A 13,860-nucleotide genomic window follows, 5' to 3' on the forward strand; every position below is an offset into this window, starting at 1 on the left:
AGAACCAGGAAAAAGACATGCTGTGGAGGGGAGCAGAGATCGATCACTAATGATTAAATGCAGAGTGGTGCATACAGAGCAAAAAGAGAAAGAAACAGTGCATCATGGGAACCCCCCAGCAGTCTACGTCTATAGCAGCATAACTAAGGGATGGTTCAGGGTCACCTGATCCAGCCCTAACTATAAGCTTTAGCAAAAAGGAAAGTTTTAAGCCTAATCTTAAAAGTAGAGAGGGTGTCTGTCTCCCTGATCTGAATTGGGAGCTGGTTCCACAGGAGAGGAGCCTGAAAGCTGAAGGCTCTGCCTCCCATTCTACTCTTACAAACCCTAGGAACTACAAGTAAGCCTGCAGTCTGAGAGCGAAGCGCTCTATTGGGGTGATATGGTACTAAGTCTTCTATTTCCATACCATAAGTCAGAACAAGATCTAAGATATGATTAAAGTGGTGGGTGGACTCATTTACTTTTTGAGCAAAGCCAATAGAGTCTAATAATAGATTAAATGCAGTGTTGAGGCTGTCATTCTCAGCATCTGTGTGGATGTTAAAATCGCCCACTATAATTATCTTATCTGAGCTAAGCACTAAGTCAGACAAAAGGTCTGAAAATTCACAGTAACGACCAGGTGGATGATAGGTAATAACAAATAAAACTGGTTTTTGGGACTTCCAATTTGGATGGACAAGACTAAGAGTCAAGCTTTCAAATGAATTAAAGCTCTGTCTGGGTTTTTGATTAATTAATAAGCTGGAATGGAAGATTGCTGCTAATCCTCCGCCCCGGCCCGTGCTACGAGCATTCTGACAGTTAGTGTGACTCAGGGGTGTTGACTCATTTAAACTAACATATTCATCCTGCTGTAACCAGGTTTCTGTAAGGCAGAATAAATCAATATGTTGATCAATTATTATATCATTTACCAACAGGGACTTAGAAGAGAGAGACCTAATGTTTAATAGACCACATTTAACTGTTTTAGTCTGTAGTGCAGTTGAAGGTGCTATATTATTTTTTCTTTTTGAATTTTTATGCTTAAATAGATTTTTGCTGGTTATTGGTGGTCTGGGAGCAGGCACCGTCTCTACGGGGATGGGGTAATGAGGGGATGGCAGGGGGAGAGAAGCTGCAGAGAGGTGTGTAAGACTACAACTTATCCAGCCCAAATTCCATACCGATTTCCTTAGAAAACGTATGGACTGCCTCCACTAATCTCCTGAGTCCCCTCTCTGAGTCTGCTAATATCTTCAAGTCGTCCATAAACAGAAGGTGACTCACCACCTGTTTATGTTTTCTTCCTCTACCTCCATCTAAGTCATACCCGATGTCCAATTCCTTGAGCTTAATGGATCAATACTAAGACAAAAAAGGAGTGGAGAGAGACTATCTCCCTGGTATATCCCTCGCGTCACTTTTATGTCTGAGATTATTATCTGCCCCTCTGCATGGTTTAGAGTGATGGTGGTGTTCCACTTATTCATTTGTGTTTTCAAGAGAGATCTTACTTCCTTATTGATGTTATAAAGTTCTAGGCATCTCTTTCTTTCTTTCTTTCCCTGTATGAATTCTCATGTGCCTGTTTAGATCGCACTTTTGACCAAACCTTTTACTGCACTCAGAACAGGCAAATGTTTTCTCTCCTGTGTGAATTCTTATGTGCCTGTTCAGATCGGACTTTTGACCAAACCTTCTCCCACACTCAAAACAGGCAAATGTTTTCTCTCCTGTGTGAGTTCTCCAGTGTCTCTCCAGATTGCACTTTTGACCAAACCTTAAACTACACTTGGAACAGGCAAATGTCTTCTCTCCTGTGTGACTTCTCATGTGTCTGTCCAGATTGCACTTTTGACCAAACCTTTTACCACACTCAGAACAGGCAAATGTTTTCTCTCCAGTATGAGTTTTCATGTGTGTGCTCAGAAAGCACTTTTGTCCAAATCTTTTATCGCATTCAGAACAGCTCAACGTTTTCTCACCTTTATGAATTCTCACGTGTCTGGTCAGATGGCCCTTTGCTCGAAATCTTTTACCACACTCAAAACAACCAAATGGTTTGTTTCCTGTATGAATTCTCATGTGTGTATTCAGAGTGCACTTCCGACCAAATCTTTTACCACACTCCATACAGCAAAATTTTTTCTCTCCTGTATGAATTCTCATGTGTCTGACCAGATGGCCCTTTGTTGGAAATCTTTTACCACACACAGAACAGCCAAATGGTTTCTCTCCCGTATGACTTCTCATGTGTATGACCAGACTTCCACTTTCACAAAATCTTTTACCACACTCAGAACAGCTGAAAGGTTTCTCTCCCGTATGACGCCTCATGTGTATGATCAGATGACCCTTCTGTCCAAATCTTCTGCCACACTCAGGACAACCAAATGGTTTCTCTCCCGTATGACTTCTCGTGTGTATGAGTAGACTGCCCCTTTCACCAAATCTTTTACCACACTCATAACAGCCAAATGGTTTCTCACCTGTATGAATTCTCATTTGTCTTTTCAGAGTGCTCTTTTGTCTCCACAGTTTACCCCATTTAGGGCAGGTAAATTGTTTATCACTTGCTTGCCTTCCCTTGTCTTGGTTTGAATAGTTCATGTGATCACATGCTTTTCCACATTCACAGCTTTTAATTTGTTTCTTAGCAATGTTGCAACTGCTAGAACTAACAGAGACACTGGTGTTTTTCAGATAGTTAAAGCCTGAATGAAAGTTTCTGGTCTGTTTCCAATCATAACTGTCATCAGTCTCTGTTTCAGAACTGTCTGAACTCTTACCATTGGTATCTGGATGTAAAGGACTATGTGGACCAAAGTTGCTGGCTGGGTGTGGTCCTCTACAGTCCTCTCCATCAACTTGTGCTGTCAGTGCTCTGTATAAAGGTGAGCTGCTGGCTACAGGCTCAGCCTCTGTGCTCTCATCACTCTGGCTTTGATGAAACAGTGATTGTGGTTTTTCATCATCATTTTCAGTCTTCACAAGGACAGCAGGGAAAGGGAACTTAGTGAGATCATCATCCTCCAAATGCTGAAGTTGCTTTCCTTGCTGACTGATCCAGAGTTTTTCTTCCTCTTTAATGTCCTCCTGGTCAACACCCAGATTCCACTCCTGCTGTCCAGAGAGAAATTCTTCTTTAATCACCAACAACTGCTGTACATCTGCAAAGAATGAATGAAATTGATAGTCAATTAATGTTCATTACAATAAAAACAAAGCTGTGGAATGGTGAGTGTAACCTGATTACAGTAAGTTACTGTATTGATGGAACTGATACTTTGGACAAGTACGTCAGGACTGTTTGTTTCACACATTTTTTAACTGTAGCCAGACATTATAACTATGATGGTTAGTCCAACGGACTCAAGCTGAGGCAGTATTTTTTTTACCTTAACAGTATGTGACTAAAGGAAATGAACTTCAATAAACGTCCATTTGAAAATTTCTTTTGTCCAAACAATAGCAAATGACACCCAATATATTTGGCAAACATTTATTTGTCCATCTTGCTTATTTTTGGAAATTAATTATCCTTATGGTACACACCTGAAGCTGAGGGCTTCCGGCATTAAGCCATTATTCACTTCGCCATGTTGCTATGGGCCTGCAATCAGTATCCATCTGATGATTTGTTTTGTCCAAACAGCACCAAATAATATCCAATATCTGGTCCAATGAGCATTTATTTGTCCACTTCGCTTATTTTTTGAATGTAAAAGTCAAGTTACGTGGTACACGGTGTTCCTGTCCATTGTTAACCTCACTCCCAGGGCAATGCTGCATTATAGAGTTCCAATTAAACAAAACAGGTGCAATTTATATTCCGGTGTGTTTAGATACTTTTTTCTTCTTTGCAATACATTGTTTGACAAATGCAACTTTACTCTGGGAAATGCAGTATTTTGAATGACAAATGCAACTTTACTCTGGGAAATGCAGTATTTTGAAAGTTCAGCAGAACTGAAAACTGAAACTAAACACTGCAGTTTGAAACTTGGAAAAAAAAAAATATGAGAAGCTGACAGCAGAGTCCGTGTACCTTAGTCTATTGGCTACTTGCTGAATACGTTAATTCCATTCTGATCTGTTATTTATTTGGTCTGATGTGAGTGACAGACAACTGGACCAATAACTGATATGAAGAAAACATAATTCTCATTGTTTTCTTGATGAGGTTACGGCTCCAGACTGGCTAGATAACTAAAATTGAACACAGACAACACGATGATGTTAAAGTGCATATCTGTGGTAAATCAAATGTCAAATGAGCTGGCTAAACAAAAAAATTATGAAAATATTGATGTATCATGCTTTATTTCTGGTGCCATATGCCCGTTGAAATGAAGTCATAAACATGGGGAAACTAGCTTGATTTTATCTGCTGCTGATAAACGCTCAGAAATATGAGCCTATCAGAAATGTTGACTTTGGTGATACCGTGTGAGGGACCGCCTCCTCAGACCCATTCATTAAAATGAATGGGAAAACAAACTTTCTGCAGGATGAAATCAGTGTTCTATTGTAGACTTTGATGGTGAATATGTTGAAATGGTGAACAGGTGTGTTTTGGGAGGGTCCATCATAACCAGTCGTGGTTTTATTAGTTGTGCAGTTTTTCCACAGTAAAGATTTTAGAGGGAGACGTTTTGTACACACCTCCTGAAAAGACTGGAGAAATGCAGTCAAGCACGGCGTGAGAAATGCACTTCAAAAACCCCATGGAGTCAGAGTTGTGGAGAAATAAGAATTTTATCCATGTGTTTAAAAGTGGGAAAAGAAACACTTTGAGATAAAGCGACTGTTGCTGCAGTGTCAACGTGAGAGACAAGCTGTGGGCACCCGACCCACCCCCAGCTGTTTAAAGGCATTACCCGCTTACAGTATCACTGACTGTGGACAGAAGGACTGCTTGGCCTCAGTGAAAAATTGGATGTCTAGCAACTTACTTTTTAACTCTGACAAGACCAATGATGTTATTGGTCCTGTGAGAGGCAGGCATCAGTTTTACCAGCTAGCCTAAACCATGAACTTGTGTGTTATTCATCACAGATAAAGTAAAAGAAATATCTCAGGTGCCCTCTGATCCCAGACTCCCCTTCGACTTACACAATAGAGAATTAACTAAGATTACTTTCTATCACATCCATAATATTGAGACGATTCAAACTGTTCTGTCTATAGTTGACACACAGAGACACTGAATCATATCCTTGTCTTTTTTAGTTTGCATTACTGTAACGTCCTGTTCTCCAGCCTCAGAGCTCTCGGTTCAGAATGCTGCTGCTAGAGTTCTGACTAAGAGAATAAAGTTTGACCATATTACCGCAATTCTGGCCTATCTTCACTGGCTTCCTGTCCGTGTGAGGCAGGTTTTAAGGATATGTTACTAACAGAAAATCCTCACCTCAATGGACTAATAAAACCTTATGTACCGGCCTGTGCTCTGCGTTCTCAGGAGGCAGGATCATCATGTGTTCTAAATGTTAACAAGAACTCAGCAGGCCACAGAGGTTCCTCCTATTGTGCACCTGTTCTGTGGAAAAGTCTGCCTGCTGAGATTAAAAAACAAAACTAAACTGATTCTCTGGAGACATTTAAATCCAAATTAAAGTCGCATCTGCTCTCTCTGTTCATATAAATGAGATACTAGTATTGTACTGAATGATTTTTTTTCCCTCCATCCTAATTTTGTCATTAATAATGGAGGAGCTAGCTGACAGCATCCTGTTTGTGATTCTGTTATTTTATAGCAGTATTCTGAGAGTTATTAGTTCCAGCTCACTGAATCTTCTCTCTTTCTCTGTTTCAAGTGGTGGTTATTGGACCTTTTTGAGGATGGATTTTGGTGGATTTGAGCACCCTTTTATCGGTCCTCTGTCTGAGTGTGCAGCCTGTCTGAGGAACATTTGTGAATGACAACTGCTGAAGGACTATAACGTGGCTGCAACATAAGGAATATAATATTTCTGTTCTTGTTTTACATGTTTGCAAATTCTTTGCTGTACTTTGTTTATTTGCTCTTTGTTATTGTTAGGGAGGCAATATTTCCTTCCATAAGTAAGTGGTTTTGGTTCTTCTTGTCACTTTGTCCGTGACATTTGGTTGATAAACAGGTGTATGTTTCCTGTCTGTGCCTGTGTCCGAGGACACGGACAACACTTACACAAACCACTCACACACAGAGATGTGCACACACACCACTGCCTTCATGAATGAAACTCGGTCAATAAAGGATAATTGTGTAAAAATATTATAATTGTGTTAAATAAATATATATATAAATGTTTCGTAATGGTTTTAGGAGCCGTGCTGCACTGAAAACAGCAACAGCAGCAGCAGCTCGGTTCAGCCCAGCAGCACAGCTTAACAATGCAGATCTGTGTCAACTTTAACCACTGGTATTTGGGAATGTGTGGTTGTTAAAATACATTTAATACTTTCCTGACATTTCGCGGTAGCTGGCCCCAGACTGTGGAATGAGCTACCTCTTGAGTTACGTACTATTCCTGACCTAGCACTTTTTAAATCTAAGTTAAAGACTTATTTATTTAAACTGGCTTTTAACACTTAGTGGGGAGGTGACATGTTCTGTTATTTTTATGTTCTTTTTTTATGTGTTGTTTTAAAATTTTATTTTATATGTTTTATTTTTGTAAATTTGTGTTTTTAATGTTAAGCACTTTGGACACCAGTCGGTGCTGTAAAGCGCTTTATAAATAAATGTTGATTGATTGATTGATTGATTGATGATTTGTTAATTAATTTTATTGGCTCGATATCCAGGTCAGAATGGCATTTTAACACGTATTTTGCGAGTGTTTTTCTGAGTGTAATTTTGATTTTGCTCCGTGTACAAGGAGGGGCAGCATCTTGGCTACTAAAACAGCAGTCTGTCAACTGCACAATATACAGATGCTATCAGAACCTGATAAATTTCCTTTTGACCTTGACAAATTGTGTTACATGTGCAAACCTCACCTATTGGCATGTTTAACACTTACAATTTTGCGCACTAGAGTGGACAAACCCCACATTGCATATGCATGAAGGCAAACATTAAAGGACATGTTGCACCAAAATCATAATAATTTAGATTTAGGCTGTTAGTGACCATCTGATGATCCACCGAGATTACTTTGTGCACTTCCGTGACCGGTTTCAACGTATACGGCATTCACAACAACCAGCTACAGAGACATCCAAACACAAAGTACTCGTTTCTGACAGGCAATGTGACTATTACAAACCCTGGCAAAAATTATGGATCACCGGCCTTGGAGGATGTTCATTCAGTTGTTTAATTTTGTAGAAAAAAAGCAGAGCACAGACATGACACAAAACTAAAGTCATTTCAAATAGCAACTTTCTGGCTTTAAGAAACACTATAAGAAATCAGGGAAAAAATTGTGGCAGTCAGTAACGGTTACTTTTTTAGACCAAGCAGAGGGAAAAAAATATGGAATCACTCAATTCTGAGGAATAAATTATCAATCAATCAATCAATTTTTTTATATAGCGCCAAATCACAACAAACAGCTGCCCCAAGGCGCTTCATATTGCAAGGCAAGGCCATACAATAATTATGTAAAACCCCAACGGTCAAAACGACCCCCTGTGAGCAAGCACTTGGCTACAGTGGGAAGGAAAAACTCCCTTTTAACAGGAAGAAACCTCCAGCAGAACCAGGCTCAGGGAGGGGCAGTCTTCTGCTGGGAAATTATGGAATCATGAAAAACAAAAGAACACTCCAACACATCACTAGTATTTTGTTGCACCACCTCTGGCTTTTATAACAGCTTACAGTCTCTGAGGCATGGACTTAATGAGTGACAAACAGTACTCAACAATCTGGCTCCAACTTTCTCTGATTGCTGTTGCCAGATCAGCTTTGCAGGTTGGAGCCTTGTCATGGACCATTTTCTTCAACTTCCACCAAAGATTTTCAATTGGATTAAGATCCGGACTATTTGCAGGCCATGACATTGACCCTATGTGTCTTTTTGCAAGGAATGTTTTCACAGTTTTTGCTCTATGGCAAGATGTATTACCAACTTGAAAAATGATTTCATCATCCCCAAACATCCTTTCAATTGATGGGATAAGAAAAGTGTCCCAAATATCAACGTAAACTTGTGCATTTATTGATGATGTAATGACAGCCATCTCCCCAGTGCCTTTACCTGACATGCAGCCCCATATCATCAATGACTGTGGAAATTTACATGTTCTCTTCAGGCAGTCATCTTTATAAATCTCATTGGAACGGCACCAAACAAAAGTTCCAGCATCATCACCTTGCCCAATGCAGATTTGAGATTCATCACTGAATATGAATTTCATCCAGTCATCCACAGTCCACGATTGCTTTTCCTTAGCCCATTGTAACCTTGTTTTTTCTGTTTAGGTGTTAATGATGGCTTTCATTTAGCTTTTCTGTATGTAAATCCCATTTCCTTTAGGCGGTTTCTTACAGATCGGTCACAGACGTTGACTCCAGTTTCCTCCCATTCATTCCTCATTTGTTTTGTTGTGCATTTTCGATTTTTGAGACATATTGCTTTAAGTTTTCTGTCTTGATGCTTTGATGTCTTCCTTGGTCTACCAGTATGTTTGCCTTTAACAACCTTCCCATGTTGTTTGTATTTGGTCCAGAGTTTAGACACAGCTGACTGTGAACAACAAACTTTTTCAACATTGCGTGATGATTTACCCTCTTTTAAGAGTTTGATAATCCTCTCCTTTGTTTCAATTGACATCTCTCGTGTTGAAGCCATGATTCATGTCAGTCCACTTGGTGCAACAGCTCGCCAAGGTGTGATCACTCCTTTTTAGATGCAGACTAATGAGCAGATCTGATTTGATACAGGTGTTAGTTTTCGGGATGAAAATTTACAGGGTGATTCCATAATTTATTCCTCAGAATTGAGTGAGTCCATATTTTTTTCCCTCTGCTTGGTCTAAAAAAGTAACCATTACTGACTGCCACAATTATTTTTCCTGATTTCTTATAGCGTTTCTTAAAGCCAGAAAGTTGCCATTTGAAATGACTTTAGTTTTGTGTTATGTCTGTGATCTGCTTTTTTTCTACAAAATTAAACAACTGAATGAACATCCTCCGAGGCCGGTGATTCCATAATTATTGCCAGGGGTTGTAGAAGCGCCCCAGCATGCGCATGAATGAAATGTAGCTGCTAACATTAAGAACTGAGGCACAGATTAATTTAAAAGTTGGCATACGTGTGATGTCGTGTTATGATGACTTGTTTTTAAGTGAAAACTGTTATCTTGGATGCAGTCACGGTAAAAGCTGCAGCCCTGAGAAGGTTTAGTCCACCTGCACAGCCACTAGTCAGAAACGCAGCTTGTCAATAACAATCTCTGCTCAAGGCTCAGCTTTGTGCACGATTAATTATAAGTGTTATCAATAAAATCTAAAAAACAACAACAACAACAAAAAAAAACAAATCTGCTGCCATGCAAAAGACATCGTGGAGACACTCATTCATGTTCACAGAGGCAGTAAAACAGCTGAGAGGAGTAGCGTGCTGTGCAGCACACACACACACTGCAGTTTCAAATTCAGAGACTTTCTCAAAGTTAAAAAAAAAAAAAAAAAAAGCTTGCCAGCTCCACTGAGAAAACAAACACACAAAAGGGGGAAAATACTGAACATGCCAAAATCACCCAGTTGTAGACTGTTTTCCAAATGTAAACACCACATGTTCAAAAAAGCCCCCACACACGCTTGCACGCGTGATCACCAGCTGCTGTGCCACCTGTCGTTCTTTCACATTTGTGGCATGTTAAATAAAGTCCATTAACTCCTGGAAATAATGTATTCTGACTTTTTCCAATGTAACAAATCCATTTCTGTGTCAAGGCAGTCCATAATGTCATGGAGATGTCTCCATGTCCATGTACACAGCTCCAGTAAACCAGCATCCACACAAACACTTTAGGTTCCAAAGTGTGTCCTCTCCTGTCTGTAAATCCGAGCCATCACTTTCGAAAGAAATCTCAGAAGCTTTGTTTTCGGACAGAGCAGGTTCATTTCCTTCTGTCTGTCAGTCATCGAGATGTTTCTGTTTTGCTAATAAGAACGTCACACTCTGAAAAATGTAGAGAATTGCAGAGTGAGACGTTTTCTGGAAATGCACCTGCTAACACTCATGGTGAGAGAAATAAAATACATCAGCGATGACTAATTATTAGCGCATGTGTGCGGAGAGACTTACAATCATGAATACTTTTATGTTGTCTTACTAAGTGGGACATTAAAAACATGCGACATGTCCTTTAAATGCCACTTTGCTCATTTGAAAGAACTCAGTACTCACTGGTAATAAATTAGCAGGAATGTTCTTTTCTAAGTGCTATGATGTTTGCACATTTTTACACACTTAATCCTTTAGTAAATCAGGCCCTGAACTTCCACATTTTTAAACATTTAAATTTAGGCATTAGATTAACTCCACATACCATCAGGCTCAGTGTGAGAAAAGTCAGAACTCTTACCTTCAGTATCTGGTTGCAAATCTGAGTTGCTGGCAGTTTTTGATCCTCCACAGTCATCTCCATTACTTTCTGTTTTCAGTGTTCTGTGTTCAGGTGAGTTGGTGGATAGAAGCTCCACCTCTGTGCTCTCATCTCTTTGGCTTTGATGAAGGTGTGATGATTGTGGTTTTTCTTCATCTTCACTCTTCGTCTTGGGGCGACTGTTTGTTGTGATTTGGCGCTATATAAATAAAATTGATGTGATTTGATTTGACTCTTCACACAGAAAACAGTGAAAAGGAGCTCAGTGAAAACAGCCTCTTTCAGGCCATGAAACTGCTTTACCTCCTGACTTATCCACAGTTCCTTCTGCTCCTCTTTCATGTTTGGAGGCTCTGAGTCCTTTTGCTCCAGTTTCGGATTTTCTTACTGCTTCTCAGACAGAACAACTTCTTTACTCACTAACAGCTGCTGCATGTCTGCAAGCAAGTATTTCAATGGATGAAATTGTTAACAACATTCATTAATAAAGATAAGACAGTTTAGTTGTGTGTTTCTGAGTTAAATTTATGTTTTTTTGGAGTGAGTGGAGTCATCACAACAGTCAATCAAGAACCTGAGCAGGATTATGCTGCCTCATTGCATTGTGGGTATTTTGCCTTAAATTGATTTTAAAGTGACTTAATGGGATATTATTCATTTTGTTATCAGACTTCTTTTAAAAATCAGATTGTACTTTAGATTTTCCTTATTAATATGTATAAAAGTATGTTTTAACTCGTCAGTTGTCATGATTGTTTTAAAACACTTGAATTTAACAAAAAAGACAAATGTGTAGAAATAATGGTATTTATTGACTGTGATGCACTGATTTGATTTATGTCTTATTAATGGTTCAGTTTTGTCACAGAATCAGTGAAATAGAGTGTTTGGATTCAACGCCATAATAGAGGTTAGTCGTGCTAATAGCGTGCCAAAAGCGGTGGGAGGTAAAGACAATACTGTCAGGGATTATTCATTTATTTATTTTTAGTTGGTGAGGTGAGAAATGCATTGCTAAAGCAGTATTCATAATTTTTCAGAATGAAGGCTTTGAATTTTGTATGAAATTGTTGTTTTATGAAGATAAACAAATAATAATATATAAACAAATAAAATGAATCAGATTTTTAAAATCACCTGCCAGGCCAAATATTATTATTGGTGGTGGGCCATTTTTGGCCTGCAGACTTGCAGTTACCAACTACTGCCATAGAAATATATATTTGAAAGAAGGAAAAAATTGTGTGTGTGAGCAGCAGAACCTTAAGTGTCAAAATGGTGATAATCCAGTCATGTCCAGTACTAATGTATTCACACTTCAGCAGCAGCAGCACGCTGATAAATCAGTGTGTGTGGTTGAGACTGTCGGCTCGTATGTATATTTAAGACCTGAATAGTCACTTTGGAATAATTATGGCTCATGATCATATTTAACAAAAAATTTGAATTTATGATAAAGTACATCTGTATGTGAAGTGTGTAATTAAGTGGAATTGGATGTCAGATTCATGACTCATTCACATCAATTTATGCGTAAAGCTGCCACTCATATTTTAGCCCTCTCTAACATGTTTGTATGCATGGGTCACCTTTTACATACACGTTAGGGCTGAAACGATTAGTCGAGTAACTGTAATAATTCGATTACAAAAAATGTTTGAGGCAAATTCTGTGCCGCGTAACGTTGTAGTACATATGCCAGGCCTCTGTGTGGTGCTGCAACGTCCCCAGAAAAAAAAACAGAAGAAGACTAGAGCATAACAGATAACAGCTAATCAAATTAGCAACGATAGCTACAGCTTTCCAACGCAACACTAAGAGTAAAATAAAGCCATTTAAGAGAAACACGGTCCATGTTGATAATCTGAAATAGACTGACTGCGCATTTAAAGTGAAGCATTGTGTTTGTCTATTTTTAAAAAACACACGGTCCGCTCTACGTGGGGAGTGACTATTGACCCGGCGGCTGGCTGCTGTCTCTCTCTACCCAGTGTGAGGGGGTCTCATACCAGGCGACTCACAGCTCCGTCCCCAGCTACATTGACAAACAGCAGAAGTCCACTCTTTCTTCTGTGTTTTGCTCAGACTTGCACTGAGTGTTTCACTTTTTTGGGCAACACACAACGCTTCACAAACACGGTAACTTAAATAAAATAATAATAATTAAAAAAAACTGACTGCGATGCTTGCATGTTCAAACTCCAACTGAAGTGCATCTGCTGAATTGCAGAAAAAGGATTTTTTTTTTTTTAATCACGCAGGGACCCAGTCCACCAACCTTTATTAAAAAAACAAAAAAAAAAAAACTTAAAAATGGTTAAAACTTACAAGTTGGAGAAAACAAAACAAAGCCACATCCCATCGCCATTTCAGCAAAATGTCAACACTTTGGCACAGCAACATTGTGCCACTGCATAGGGAGAGCCCTGGACTATTGATGTTGTTTAAAAACGCAAAAGTACTTTTTATTCGATCAATTGCCAGAATAATCGATAGAATACTCAATTACTAAAATAATCTATAGCTGCAGCCCTAATACATGTGCAACCATTTTTGCCATCTAGTGTTTTTATATATCAAAATGTTTGCGTTAACCTTGTCATGCATATCTTTGCGACCCCATTTTGTGTGTGTGTGCAACTGTTATAAATAAAGCCCACAGGACCCTAAAAACATGGACCTTCATTCTCCTGCAAAGATAAAGGGACCCAGAGGACCCAGAGACATGAATATCACTGCTGAGATAAATAAATGTCTCTGCAAGTTCAACACTTTCACCACATATGATACAGACACAATTCTGATGGCTGAGTCGAGGGGAGGGTCCACTAGTCCTAACCTCTTTATATTATTAAAAGTGACTCAGTAGTGACAGCACTGCTCTCCGTAACTGTGAAACCATTATATATATATACACACACACTATAATATATATCTCGCAGTGAAAGCCACCTCTCTGAGATCTTGCGGGATCTGAAACCTCCACAGGGTGAACTGATTGCCCTTTACTGTGAGTGTTGCTTTCCATAGCCGAGTCTCGCTCTATATTATTTGATGGTGTACATTACAACCCCAAACTGATTTTAAAGTTCACAAATAAATGTAATATTTTCAAATGGCTAACAAACCAGATCCAGTTTTGTTCAATTTAGAAAAATAAAACATATGATTCTGTTGACATACACCATTAATCACCTTTAATTGTACTGTTGTCTGTAAATCTGTTGAATTGAAAACCAACAAATAATGGTAATTGAGCATAATTCTTTTTTTTTTATTGTCACACTTTTGTAACATTACTTAACTTACTTTATTGCAACATACAGC

At 38.9% G+C, this 13,860-nt stretch overlaps 1 protein-coding gene across 1 annotated transcript; it reads right to left on the bottom strand.

Annotated features, from left to right (window-relative positions):
• Nucleotides 1-1,339: 1,339 nt before the first annotated feature.
• Nucleotides 1,340-10,721, bottom strand: LOC117528769 (gastrula zinc finger protein XlCGF57.1-like). The gene is made up of 3 exons (XM_034191397.1): nucleotides 10,513-10,721; nucleotides 1,533-3,158; nucleotides 1,340-1,353 (listed from the first exon to the last, which is right to left on the bottom strand). The coding sequence occupies exons 2-3, from the start codon at nucleotides 2,596-2,598 to the stop codon at nucleotides 1,340-1,342; spliced, it is 1,080 nt and encodes a 359-aa protein (XP_034047288.1). The 5' UTR covers nucleotides 2,599-3,158; nucleotides 10,513-10,721.
• Nucleotides 10,722-13,860: the final 3,139 nt, after the last annotated feature.

The sequence above is a fragment of the Thalassophryne amazonica genome, chromosome 16 (assembly GCF_902500255.1).
Source record: "Thalassophryne amazonica chromosome 16, fThaAma1.1, whole genome shotgun sequence".
NCBI lineage: Eukaryota > Metazoa > Chordata > Actinopteri > Batrachoidiformes > Batrachoididae > Thalassophryne > Thalassophryne amazonica.